Genomic DNA, 14654 nt, shown 5'->3' with positions numbered 1-14654 from the left:
GGGAGGTTTGGGTGTTATTAAATAACACCTGGGGTCCAGCAGAGAGTCTTTGAAATTGTGGCCTATTTTGGGTTGTCCATAGTGGGTCTCTTGTTCTGAAAATTGTCCATAGTGACATAATCAGAGCCACCAGTAAATTTAAGCGTCACTTCCAACGTCATTGAAAGTTGCAAGCAACCCAGTACAACCCATTATAGGAATCCATAATATTTATTTTTTGCAGGTATTTAATAACTAATAATTTACCCGGTAATTTCTGTTTATACTAATATTTTTAATTTTGTTGCAATACCTCAAGTGGGGTTAGTTAATATCATTTTGAGTCTTAGTGCTGACAACCAAAACTGCAAATGTATTGCCACTAGAGCTGCAAGAATGTATTTATTTACTCCTCTGTCACAGTAACCTGAATCTATTTGGGTTGTGAACAAAAAAGAAATTAGAGGACATCACCTTGGCCTTTGGGAAACACTGATCAACATTTTTCATAATATTCTATACCTAACAACTAATTAATTAATTGAGAAAATAATTGACAGATTGATAATAATAATGAAAATATCACTTAGTTGCAGCCCTAATTGCCACTTGTCCTTAATAATTTTTTATTAAGTCCACGTGTCTTCATTTACTGATGGAGAGGAGCACAAATTACTTCATTCATCATTCTGTCTTTTTCCATGCAGCACGTGCCCATCATGATGTTGATGTCCATTCTAATGCAAATTCTATGGTTAAGCAGTCAACACTGATAAGCTCACTGAAATTTTGTACTTGTACAGTGAAGTGTAGAGCCACAGAGCCTCTTCATTATTCTTGTGACCATGGAGCAATCATATCAGAGTATTTCCTTGGAAAATAAATTTGGGTGGAGTGAATGGATGTTCCATTACAGCAGGCAGGGTAGTAATTCAGTTTGAAGGGCCTGATGTGAGATAACATATTAAAGGGTCTGCCACAGGATGGGGAGTGACTGCTGTTCTGTTTAAAGAAGATGATGCCACCTGTATTCAAGCCAGCAAAATGTTACAGTGATGTTAGTATATTTATGTTGTATATTTGCATTTAGCCTATATTCGGTTGTGTGTCATTGCTCTGACACACACAGTGATGAATTCACAGTTATGCACTTCCTTAGTACAGAGATTGAAGGCTCGGCAATCTCATTTTTATGCAGTGTCTCTGTCACTGTGCAGTAGTATAAAAGACTCTTTGCTCTTGCCAGCAGGAGCTTTCTTTATCTCTTTGTGATTTTAATGCTGAACATGGGCTTTCTTTCGTCTGTCAGTCTAGTTCTGACCTCCATGTTTGCAAGCTTGTACTAGGCTGAAGCATCCTCAAGGCGAGACAATTAATGCCTGCAAGCTCTGCAGCTGTTTTGTGGCTGTGGCTCACCTCAGACTGCTCTGTGGAGTGAAAGGTCAGGGTTTCTGTTTACATTAATATTACATTGTTAACATTATCAGTATGGCTATCATAAACTGAAGTGTCAATTTTCTTCATTACTGTCATGCTACTTAAGATCATCATCACTGTTACAAGTGTGGCCATATGACTTGGAGCAGGATTTGCAACATTACATCAACAGAGAGCACTTCTGGACAGGCCCAGTTTTGGGTTGCTAGGAAAATTTCATCAGCAGATGTGAGGTTTAACTGGCCCCCTCCTTAATATCTTCATCATTAAAACTACAGTGAAGATGGTAAAGAGGAAAGACATGCACATAAACAAACAGTACCACTAAAAATAATATCCTGTTTTAACTCTTTTCAGAGTACTTTCTTCAGTCCTGCCATGTCTTCCTGATGATGATAATATTGACAAATCAGGGCGGGTCAAAGCAGACTGGAGAAGGGAGCGGCATGCCTTGCCTCTTAAGAAAACATAATCCAGCACTGCAAACAGCATTAATCAAACCCACTGTGAAACACTCCAAAAGGCCTTTTACAGCACTTTCTGACTGTGTGAATGCCACTGATGGATGGGGTGATTATGGCAGAGTGGGTGGATGTGTTGTGCTGAAACACTGCTTTAACAAGGCCATCTGAAGAGATAGCTCTATGGTTGGGAACAAGTCAGAAAGACTGAAAAAACAGTAACAGAGAAGAGCGGCGAATGAGGGACAAAGAATCATGGGTAATTTTCCTATACAGAAAGAAACAGACACAGAGAGGAGTTGATGTCATTGGTGTGAGGTCAGCTAGCGAGGCGGCTCAAAGTCAATAATTTTGTAGAACAACAGGCAGCGCTTGAATCAGAACAGAGTAATGATGAGGACAGGTCAGGGTCACAGAACAGAGGGACAGACGTAGATGTACAATGACACAATGAGAGAGAGAGAGAGAGAGAGAGAGAAAAATGAACATCCAAAAGACAGTCAGGATAAGAGGAAGTGGAGGGATTAAGAGAGGAGAAAAGGTTCTGTGTGGGTCCTCATTGTGTTCTTTATTTCCTTCTGTCAATGTAAAAGAGAGTCTACATTGCAGCAAGGTGTGGTATGAAAAGTGCACACCAAACAGACAGTGCGTAAGGGACAGATGCACTCAGGGTGATCATGTGAGAGCAAGATATGCACGGTCCAAGGCTCCCACTGAAGCGGGTATGATCAGGGACGGCCGGGCAATGTATCCCAACAGTTTTCTGCATTGTATGTATATACAGAGACGTTTTAAGATACGACCATAAGGACAACAGAGGCAGAAACGTCCCAGTCTTTTAGCAGGGATCAAAGCAGAACTGAAGCGGTTGAGGTCTGACAACATAACCAAGCCATAAATGAAAAGAAAGACTATACGTCGACGTTTCACTCCAGCTAGTCATTAATTCAGCGTTGAGTGGTTCACGTTGACCTTGAAAAATAGTCCAATGTAATCAGTCTTTAGTCCAAAGAAAATGTGCAAGCTGAAGAAGTTTGCAAATGTCCAACTCAAGGCCATGCATTTACTAATTAATTAGGAACTGCCCTGTCTTGCTTTGGACCAACTGGCCTTTTTCACAGAAGATAGTTTGACTTGACATAACAGGAAAACCACAAGTGTAATTTATAATATAATAATGGCTGCACTCCATTTAGCTTTACTAGTTTCAGAGCCATGTCACTGTACTGGCTGGCTGACTGGCGAGGCTTACTTACACTTAAAGGAAACAGAGTCATCATTAACAATATTAATTACACCTGTGCTTTTCCTGCTATGTTCTGTAATGGGCTTGGTTTGTCTTGTTAGACTCCACAGCTGAAAACAGGCTAACTACAGTATGGCTAGCTGTGAGTGTTCCTGTCATGGAAGCCTGTCTAATGTGTACAGTTAAATTATGCTGCTGAGATATAAATTTGAGAATGCACGCAAACTGGGGTAAATGCAATCCTCATAAAAATTTGCTCATCTGCCCATATTGTGACTGGACCAGAGCTGGCAGACAAACATGATGCATCCCAGGCCAAGGCAGCAATGCTGTGCATGGGCATCGTCCATTATTAAATCACTTTTTGTGAGGGAAGAAGTGCTAGGTACTGTTACTACTTGTCGCTTGGTTTGCTTAAGCTTGCAGGAAGAGGTTGAGTATGGTGACCTTTTAACTTGCTGGGTGTTTTTTTTTTTTTCCTCAACAATGATTACATTTTTCACCTGGCTGAGATAAGATCACAGTGTGCAGTAATGTGTTTTACCTTGTCCAGATCATCCAGATACAGATAGGGTCTTAATGCCTGATGCAAATGAGGCTTTTCGAATGTCATTACATATTGTGCCAGGCAGGTGATGGAGTCAGGAAAAAGCACACTAGCTGCCAGATAGCTGCCAATAAACACAATGTAATAGATCAATGTTAGGATCTATCAGAGGTCTTTGTGAGGAATGATAAAGAAACACCACACAACCAACAAACAGGTAAAGTATACAGATACAAACACACTCATCACTTAACTGGTTGCAATATAGATGATAAAGAATCAGTGTGCATATGTCAGCGTGTCATTTGTGATATTTCTTCAGCGCTTGGTGATCTAGTGTGATGGACCTCATTGTTGCTGTCTGTTTAACTGTGAACTGCTGTTAGTAAGTAAATGCTCTGTCACCTCTGTGTGGGAAGAACTGTTTCATAAACGGCAGGTTGGGACCCAGTATGAGTCATGTCTATTTATGTGTTCAACCATGACAAGAGTAATGGGGTTACTGAGTATGTGTTAGCACCGGGATGAGCTTACATATTCTTAGCATTGGTCCAGACCTTGAAAAGTAGGGAAGCCCAGTGCTATAAGTCTTGCTCCCAGGCACAGGGTGGGTTTTTGCAGTCACTGAGGCTTGAACACAGGCCTTACAGTTGGCCTGTCTCTGCATTACAAAGATCTAGTGTGTCTTGACTATACAGTGCATTAGCTTCCTTCTCTATGGTGAGCACTGTAACGCTACCAAAACTGTACATCTAGCTTTTACTCATAGCTGCTTACCTGTAACCTAGTGTCTGTTTTCCAACCTTGTGTTTAGCGTTAATTATTTCGGCATTTCTGCTTAATTTGATAGGTGCTCTACCAGGTGAGCTACCAGGGCATTCCTGTGTGGTTTTAAATAGGTCATGCACCACAGGTGAAATACAAAATGAAGTTTGTTTTAGGGTAGGTGTAGCCTACAGAAAGGATTTGCATGGGGGTTTGCAAAACGTGACTCTACTACTGAAGTCAGTTGGTCAAGCAGCCGTCCAGTTAGGAAAGGTCAGACTCCTCTGTCACTCTGGCAACCGTAAACCTTAAAGCTGACTGTCCACTGCTATCTTTCATTTATTCATTATAATCACCTATAGTGTTACATTACCAGAGGTGACAGTCCACCACTAGAGCCTGATCAATACTGGGTGGCTGATACCGTTGGCTGATGTCAGGTTAGTGCTCATTTGTTGTGTTGGCATATCAATATGTTGGGCAAACTCAACTATTTACACTACTGTACTATACAACACCTGAGTTTCAGGCATCTTTGAGGATTAACACACTAATTTAAATAAGGTGTAAAATATTTCACTACAAAACCAAATGTGATGGATCCTTGTTGAAACTGTGTTTGTATAGATCTGTCTGTCTGTCTGAAAACTGTCTTAGGCTAAAAGAACGTGGCTGTCGATTTTCTCCAACTAGTAAAATATTTTATGTATTAACTAAATGTTAACCTGATTTCTTTGTTTTTCTGCTGAATCTGTGTTGGGACCGCTGCAAACAGGATTTCCTACTGAATACATTTTTAATGGGAACACACTCGCACTCCCAATATTTAATAAAGACTGCATATGAAAGACAAGGGCTGAATGAAAGAGTGTGAGGCAATAACTCAAAGCGTGAGGATGTTAAAAGGAGCTGAAGGAAGGAGAGGAGGCCTTGACCCAGGAGGAGTGAGGAAGAGCGACAGATGGCAGGCAGTAGATCAGGCCTCCCTCGCTGTTTTCTGCCCTTGTGAGAGCATTGAACAGGCCACATTCCCAGAAACTATGCATCTCTGTATCACATTCATGTTCTCTTTCCCAAAGCTCATATCAGTAGACAAGTCTGCGATCAGCGACCCAAAAAATCACTCGTCAGTCTGTAATTTTAGTACTGCTGCAGTTCCACGCCACGCTGTCACTCTGCCAAAATCCATGATCACTTCCTGTCAACTGACGTTGGACGAGGAAATGCTTGTGTCTGTGGGTTACCGGGCAGGAAGTGTTGAGCCGAAAGATTGGAATTTTTCTCCTCCCTTTCCTCCTCCGACTACATCATGCGAGTCTGGCTGATGGGAGAGAGATAGTCATCATTGAGGAAGCAGGTGTTCAGCACGCCAGTAATGAAGTTAAATGAAAACTACAGAATCAATATGATGCATGAAATATAATTAAAAATAAATTCAGCTTTGGATTCAATGTTAGATTGCATATATTCACATCAGTTTGAAAGAAATACTTAAAATGTAGTTCTCATAGTACATGTGGCCCTCTGTTTATCTGTCCTGTCCTGTGATCTCCTGATGCAAAAGTTCACACTGCTCATCCCACGGCAAAAAACTCTCATATCTAAAAAAAGGCTTTTTGTTGTGGCTGTATTCCAACAGGCGGACCAGTGCTGCAGTCACAGATGTCACTTATAAATATGCTAGCAAACCCAGCATGATACAAGTTACTGGTCCTTTCAACAAGGAGCCCATATATGGAACAATACAGGATAATAAATAAAAAGTTCTCTAGCTGACTAGCCAGCTGGCTCTGTCCCACAATACCACACAGCTGCACACCACGTTGTGAGAAAACTCTGTTGTAGTAAACTGATCAAAATGTATCAAAGAAACATGTAGACAACTCTTTACCCTTGCACTGAATGTAATCACTTTAAATGTGCAAAACCTAATCTTGCAGAAGATTTCCACACTTGCATTACAGTGTACATGCGTGAGAGCGGTGATAGGAAGTCAAGTTGTGAACCAGTGAGACTGTAGTGTTGCTTCAATCGCAATCTAAACATATTTACAATTAATGAATAAGAACACAAAACACTTCATCAAGATGTTTATTTTTTTAAGGCTTCCCATGGTAGATGAATATTGGTGACAAATAGTCACATGCCCACCACAAAACAAAAATTTTAATTACGATACTGAAGACAAAGCCACCAGTTTCAGATAATGCACAGTGTGACAGGGTTTAACAGCAGATGATCACTATGTCTCTCCTATCCTAAAAGATGAACATGAATGCAGCATCATTAGAGAAGACGATGTAGTGTGAACTGCACTGATCTCTGGCCACCATAGAGTCAGTGTTGATAGTATTGGAACATGTCCCAGTAGTTTAAAAGCTTTAGGACGTTGCCAGAGTGCTCCTGACTGAAGAGAACTGGAGGAGCCCTGTTTGACTCTGCTGACTGACCAGAATCTCTCTCCCTGCCTTTTTGCTCTCCCTCCTCTTAGTGACACCACTGTGCTGTCTTCACTGCAGTATTGCCTGATGACTGTGCTGTGGCTGTGTGTTTTGCAGATGGCTGCGAGCAGTAGCTGAGGACGCCACCGCCAGTTTCCCCTCCCTGCCTCTGCCCCCTGCAAATATGAATGGTAAGACCACTGCAGATTGTGTGAGTGTGGGTGTGGAGGGGGAAAGACCAGAAGTTCGCGTATTACTCATATTGTGGATACATATATCTGTTTACACAGTCACAGTGTGGGGACTAAAGACTTGGTTTATGGTTAAGGTAAGTCTCCAAGGAATAAATGTAATGTTGTGTAAAGTTAATGTAATGTCCCCAAACGTAATGGAAACAAAACTGTGTGTGGGTTTGTGTAAGTGCGTAATGATCTACTGAGGCCAACACAGTGCCAGTTATAGTATTAATTGTGTGTGGCGTGCATCTGTCTGAATACACACTGTTAAGTAATGTGTGTCTTACTGTTTCTTAATGTTTGTGTGAGTAGGGTCCTTCTCTGGACCAGCCTATTTTTAGTACTGTTGTTATTGTGCTTTGTAGTTGTTTTGAAGTCGGCTCCATTCAAGTCACAGAAACTGTGTATGTTTTGTTATGACAAAGTCAACATCCCATTTACCTTGTCAAAGTGACACATCACCCGCAACACTGTGCTTCATTATCACTTGGTCAATATCGGTGCATTGTGAACTCCTGACTGCCGCTGAGGCTGGCCTCAGTATTCTCTCTCATCTCATCTGTGTGTCTACCTTCCTGTTTGTTTGCAAGTCATAGAATAGTTTCTAACTCTTTTGTAATCACATAAAGTTTATGATTCTTTGTTTTTGTTCAGATTTAGGTGTTGTCAATGTGTTATTTACACCAGAAATCCCTCATGTCAGATACATTTTCTCATATAAAATATCTTTTTTTTTTTTTCATTTTTAGAACGTGCCACTGCTGATTGGGCAGATAATCATTTAACGATGATGGCTACGTCCTGCATCTGTTGTTCACACTTCTTTTTCAATTTATTTTCTAGGTGGTCCAAGTGTATGGGCAATCTCTCCAGAGGAGAGGGTCAAACATGATCAGAAGTTTGACACCCTCTCTCCATCAATGGGCTTTGTCTCAGGTACAAACACTTAACACACAGATGACACATAATGTCATTTCACCATGACGAATCCTTCAGCCTTGAACTGTATAAACCACAGTGATTTCTCAATACCACAGTAATACACAGGCGCATGTAAATAAAAGGAGCTATGAAATGCACACACATGTTGTTGACATGCTCTGGTGACCAGGCACATATACACTCAGTAGACACATCTGCAGGCACAAACATACTGTTGTGATGTTTTGTATGCATGCATGAGAATCTCAATGTTCTTGTGTTTCTCTGTTAATTCCCTTTCTGCAGGGGAGCAGGCAAGGAAGTTTTTCCTCCAATCAGGGCTGCCTGCCTCAGTGTTGGCTGAGATATGGTGAGAAACCCACACACTCAATCAGGCGTTTGAGCGATTCATTCTTTGGAAGTATGTATTTACATTTATTCATTTAGCTGACACTTTTATCCAAAGCAACTTACAGTTGCTATATATGTCATACGTTACACGCCTCTGGACCAACAAGGGGTTAAGTGTCTTGCTCAGGGACACATTGGTGGGTCACAGTGGGGACACAATGCATCTTATCCACTGTCCCATCACCAACACTCTTTTGATGGCTCTGTTGTCCTCTGTGTTTTCAGGGCTCTGGCAGATATGAATAAAGATGGGAAGATGGACAGGTTGGAGTTTTCCATCGCTATGAAACTCATTAAGCTTAAACTCCAGGGTACACCACTTCCCTTAGCACTGCCAATCATCATGAAGCAGCCTCCAGTGTCTGCTCCAACCCTCCATAACCCTGCTATGACCAACCCCGCTTACGGTACAGGATTATTGTTATTATATACTGTATGCGGACATTAGTTAGTGAGGAACGTGTCTTTTGCTTAAACACAGAAACATTACAATAAATCTGGTGATTAAAATATATAAATACAATACAATCAAGCCTCATTTTGGGATTTTTAACTTTTGACAAGCTAATCTGTAATGACTGACTCATTGTCTCCTTGCAAGTTTGTGCACATGCATATTGTCTGCTGTGTCATCTAACTGGTTTGCCTATTCCGTGTGTGTGTGTGTCCTAGGTATGGGTCCTGTGCCTAACATGCCCAGGATGCCTGGGACAAACCATGCTATGTTGACCCCTCTCTCCATGGCAACCCCGGGCCTCTCACCTTTGACAGCAATGACAGGTCTACACCCTTTGGTTCCTACACCAACCGGCATGAGCCCCATGATAGCCTCCACCCCCACCAGGCCCCTGATGTCCACCATGGGAAACACCACCCTGCCAAACGGCACCATGGGAATTCTCCAACCAATCCCAGCTGGAGCTTCGGCCACTGGTACAATCCATTTTTTATTTCTAACTTTATATTTATGTTTTTCCTCTCCCCCTTTTCCTTTGCTTTGAGTGACAGACTCAAGACTCATCAGGGCATTATCCTGTATGATTAAATACATTCATCTGTCCTTTGATCACTTGCAAGATGCGTACTAATAAGAGTAAATATTGTATGTGATTGGAGCAGAGTGCAGATGATGAAAAATGTATTTATTTTGAGGGGAAATGGGGGGGTAAGAAATGAATCCTGGCCTGTTTTTGCAGAGTCAGGTCTCTCTGTCTCATTTCCTTACAAATAGCCTCCCTGTCCTTGACAAGGTTACAGCAGTGGCTAGATGACACTACAGGCCTCCCCTCCCCTTTCTGGAAAAAGAAAGTAAATAAAGTCTATGTTGGGGGAAAAGACAGCAATAAAATGTTATGGTTGTGTAAGTGGCTGCAATAAAATATATAACATGATTATAGGAGAGTCTGTAATGGATATATGTTGTGTGCTTTGTGCTGTCAGGCCTTCCTTTCTCTGCATCCTCATACTCCTTCTCTGGTGCTCCTGCTGGTATAAATAATGCCTCACCGCTGCTGGACCTAGCATCTAGCAGGTAACACGAACAAAAAACACACAGAAATTTGGAAGCACTAAGCAATTTCCTCTTTTGCACCATCAGTGACTCTTTTAGTGTAATGCCACGCTGGTCTTTCTGACGTTTAAAGCTTGTATTTTTGTGTCGCCGCTGTTTGTCTTTCAGCTCCTCTTCCTCCTCCCCCTCTGTGATGTCCCCCGTGGTTACTGGTCCCAGCGACTGGGCTGTGCCACAGGCTTCAAGACTCAAATACAGGCAGCAGTTTAACAGCTTGGATAAACAGATGGCTGGCTACCTCACTGGTACGATGTGTGTTCATATGTATGTGAACAGTGTGTAGGTCATACAAAACCAAACTATGGCTGGAATGCAGGCGTGGATTTTCATGAGCAACAGTCACTGATGATTTCACAAATGTTCTCTCTCACTCACTCACTCACTCACTCACTCACTCACTCACTGATGATTTCACAACTGTTGTCTCTCTCTCTGTCTCTGTGTGTGTGTGTGTGTGTGTGTGTGTGTGTGTGTGTGTGTGTGTGTGTGTGTGTGTGTGTGTTAAGCCTTAGCTAACTCTAAGGAAGTGGTGGCTTCGGGTGTGTTCAGATACAGGGACAGTTTCACTTACAAACACAGAATGCATTTGCCTTTTCATTCTGTTACTGTAAGCCTTGCTGGACCTGTTCTCTTGAAATACCCACACAGACACTTTAGCTAGACTTGCCGATATTTTCCTGTCAGTGTGACTTTGCACTATGTTTGGTTCAGCATATTATATAAATTACATAATTATTTTTTTCCCCCAGTTTTTTGAGCTCTTGGTCCTATCTCTTACTAAATTATAGCTTACAGCTCCATACACCAGACACAACATAGACAAATGCTGTCTGTTAAATAAACCTACACCTAGTAGTTTCCTGTTGGAACATCAGATGTTTTCACTCTTTTATCACAAACATCAAACCTGTAGTAAGTCTTGGAAACCAGCTGTGGTGATGCACAAGACTGCCTTACATCGGCACGAACAGTACCAGGCCTGTGACATACACCTGTGACCTTTTCCTCTCTCCACTGCACCCACACATTTGTGCTATACACTTGTGTGACATTTGTCACTGTTGTTGCCAGGTCAGCAGGTGAGAGGTGCCATGGCAACCACGATGCTTACTCAGACACAGCTGGCTTCAATCTGGTAAGTGTCTGTGTGTGTACACTTTAGGGCTGCACAATATATCATTTCAGCATCGTCATCACAATGTGCCCATGCGCAATAGTCACATCGCAGAATGTGCAATGTCAAACAAGTCAAATTTACTCAAACCCCTCAACTTCTTTGCTGCTGGATAGAAAAGGAAAACTTGCACAATTCTCATTTTCCATGACTAATCTGCAGGAGAAGTCTGTCCGATGTAACATAATTTAGTCCGATATAAAAGTTCTTGGATACACGGAGTTTGTTGCTAGTGAGTGACACGCAGGATCTGCATGCACAGTGAACCACCAATCACAATATTGTTTTTGATCAGTTTATCAAACAACCAAAGCAGGCCTCGTCCCCGTTAGTTGTCATCAAAAACTTGAAAATGAATGAGGGGCAGGACAAAACCACCTGAACTTTGGTAAACCACTCAGGGGTCTGGTGTATAGCTGCTCTTTTGTTTTTATTTGTATAATTTTGTTTAAAATATGTTTACCACATTAAAGCTCAAGAAAGGATGGTTTGCACTCAAAAAAAGTCTTCAGACTAAAAATAAAATTTATTTTTATTTTCTATGCATTTCTCCTTCAACACCCCAATAATTCTAGGATGCTTAATTCTTTTCAAATAATGCAACTGAAGTCAACTGGGGTTTTTTATATTGCAATATATATCTCATAAAACAAAAATATTGCAATGTATGATAATGTTTCCAATATCATGCAGCCCTTCTATAAATGTATTATGATTGCTGCACTGTTGTGTTCAAGAGCCAGAAAGGAACTTCATTCCACTACAGCTTGTATGACAATAGTCCGTTGTTTGTCAAGGAACCAAGTTGGTTATTGTAAACTGTAAAGCATAATACTTTTACATCTGCTGTGTTTTTTTGTTGTTGTTCTCCCGAAATCCTTTTTGTATGCAAATTAATCTCAGTGTCATCACACAACAGCATCTGAAGGACTACTTAAGTATGTTTATATATGACAGTATATAGATAACTCCTTGTGCGATGATATTGTCTCTATAACTGGACATGTCCATCAGTGGCTGAGAAGTTTAGTCACCGACGCTGACTTTAACTATCTGTTCAATAGCCATAACATGATGAAAACAGCTGATCAACAGAAAGTTTTGGTCATAATGAAAACCTTGGTTCTCTAGAGGCGCAAAATATTTCCTAGTTGGCTTCAAGTACCTTCCCATCCTGCATGACATTCTACAGCATTCAAAGGTAATACAGTCAGTATAAAATCTTGTAAAAACCTCGCACCTCCATTTGTAATCTTTCCACAGGAATTTAGCTGACGTGGACAAGGACGGCAAGCTAAAAGCTGAGGAGTTTATTCTGGCAATGCATCTCGTGGATGTGGCTAAGACTGGACAGCCACTGCCGCTGACCCTGCCAACTGAGCTGGTGCCACCCTCACAAAGGTATGTGGACGCACATGACTCAATTTAACAGCAACATTTAAATGGACTACATGAATGTATTTGTATTTTTAATATATTTTAATCACGTTACTTGTGTATTCAAACATGTTATTCAGTGTGTCTGCGGGGTCTTAAAAAGTCTTAAAAGGTGATAAATCAATTAAGGCCATTAAAAAGTATTAAAAAGTCTCAATCGCCATTAAACAAGGTATTAAATTTTGAAGATATTTTTTTTGAATGTGAAAATCCTGTTTGTCCAAAAGTTTGTTTGCTAAAAGTGTAGATGAACGTACTATTTATAATGCATAGGCAAAAATACTAGACAGGCAGTGACTATTTCACTCTTAAAAGCTCCAAAAAATAGATCCATGTAAACCAGAAAAGTGCCTTTTTATTAAAACACATTCAACTTTTCATAAAGCCGATGTTCTCGTCAGTGTCACTATTTGTGAACAGATCAATCACAGCCTGGATAGAGCGTGCTGCAACAAACTTTATAAATGTTGAACTCATTGTTCTGCATAAACTGTTATGATTATTGGCGAGTTAGTAGCCTGCCCAAAAAGGTTGGAGACTATCATGTAGCCTAGAGCATTTTTCTTGCACAAAGTTAATGAATAAAAAACAACCCCAAACTGAAGCAGCTGTAATTTGAATTAATATTATACTAGTGGTAAGTTATATACTATTATATGAAATTATATTGAATATAGTAACATAATGAATATATTAATATCAAACTTAAAGTTTACTATTACATTAACAATATACTTTTAATTTAATGTTATAATATTAGGCTATATTAATACAGTCATTTAGACTAGTTCCTCCTCCAGGTTGTGCTGTGCTACACCGCCTACACTACTTATTGTTATTCATCACTCAGTTTATTCTCTTCATCTTTGTTCCCTCCTGGCCTATTTGAATTTTGTTGTATTGATCAAGTGGTCGATTAAAGTTATCACACATATCATTGCAGGCAAGCTCACATTATCTAGTTTAAACCAACTAAAACACAAAATTACACTGTGTTTCATATGATTTGCTGTAATTTTGCGTACATAATGGTCATAGCTTATATAAGACAGTGGCTTTTCGCAGGAAATCTGACCAATCCTTCACATAGAAAACAGTTGGTCATTACAGGCTGTTATAGGCAACTGAGAACGTTGGTGAATGCCTCAATTTTTAGTTGGTTTTACAACCTGATGACATATAGGCAATAAATATGTTATAAATATATTTAAATTCCTTTTAAAAACTCAAAAATGTCCCTTTTTAAAGGTGTGTGGCTGATTTAATCGGTTAGCTCAAAGTGGCGCGGCAGTCTTAAAATACACTCGCCTAAAGGATTATTAGGAACACCTGTTCAATTTCTCATTAATGCAATTATCTAATCAACCAATCACATGGCAGTTGCTTCATTGCATTTAGGGGTGTGGTCCTGGTCAAGACAATATCCTGAACTCCAAACTGAATGTCAGAATGGGAAAGAAAGGTGATTTAAGCAATTTTGAGCGTGGCATGGTTGTTGGTGCCAGACGGGCCGGTCTGAGTATTTCACAATCTGCTCAGTTACTGGGATTTTCACGCACAACCATTTCTAGGGTTTACAAAGAATGGTGTGAAAAGGGAAAAACATCCAGTATGAGGCAGTCCTTTGGGCGAAAATGCCTTGTTGATGCTAGAGGTCAGAGGAGAATGGGCCGACTGATTCAAGCTGATAGAAGAGCAACTTTGACTGAAATAACCACTCGTTACAACCGAGGTATGCGGCAAAGCATTTGTGAAGCCACAACACGCACAACCTTGAGGCGGATGGGCTACAACAGCAGAAGACCCCACCGGGTACCACTCATCTCCACTACAAATAGGAAAAAGAGGCTACAATTTGCAAGAGCTCACCAAAATTGGACAGTTGAAGACTGGAAAAATGTTGTCTGGTCTGATGAGTCTCGATTTCTGTTGAGACATTCAGATGGTAGAGTCAGAATTTGGCGTAAACAGAATGAGAACATGGATCCATCATGCCTTGTTACCACTGGGCAGGCTGGTGGTGGTGGTG

The 14654-nt window shown here is 40.7% G+C and overlaps 1 protein-coding gene across 3 annotated transcripts in view; it reads left to right on the top strand.

The window, feature by feature from the left end:
- itsn2b (intersectin 2b) overlaps window positions 1-14654 on the top strand; it is a 39333-nt gene that overhangs the window by 716 nt on the left and 23963 nt on the right. For all 3 annotated transcript variants that reach the window (XM_046031859.1, XM_046031857.1, XM_046031858.1), the window contains exons 2-10: window positions 6994-7067; window positions 7956-8048; window positions 8340-8403; window positions 8670-8851; window positions 9117-9377; window positions 9885-9975; window positions 10123-10259; window positions 11086-11149; window positions 12452-12589. In XM_046031859.1, the coding sequence (XP_045887815.1) occupies window positions 7061-7067; window positions 7956-8048; window positions 8340-8403; window positions 8670-8851; window positions 9117-9377; window positions 9885-9975; window positions 10123-10259; window positions 11086-11149; window positions 12452-12589 (1037 nt within the window). In that variant the 5' untranslated portion in view covers window positions 6994-7060. The remainder of the gene's footprint in view (window positions 1-6993; window positions 7068-7955; window positions 8049-8339; window positions 8404-8669; window positions 8852-9116; window positions 9378-9884; window positions 9976-10122; window positions 10260-11085; window positions 11150-12451; window positions 12590-14654) is intronic.

The sequence above is a fragment of the Micropterus dolomieu genome, linkage group LG20 (genome assembly GCF_021292245.1).
Source record: "Micropterus dolomieu isolate WLL.071019.BEF.003 ecotype Adirondacks linkage group LG20, ASM2129224v1, whole genome shotgun sequence".
Classification (NCBI taxonomy): Eukaryota; Metazoa; Chordata; class Actinopteri; order Centrarchiformes; family Centrarchidae; genus Micropterus; species Micropterus dolomieu.
Note: the sequence above shows the minus strand (reverse complement) of the source record. Positions and strands in the feature narration are given on the sequence as shown.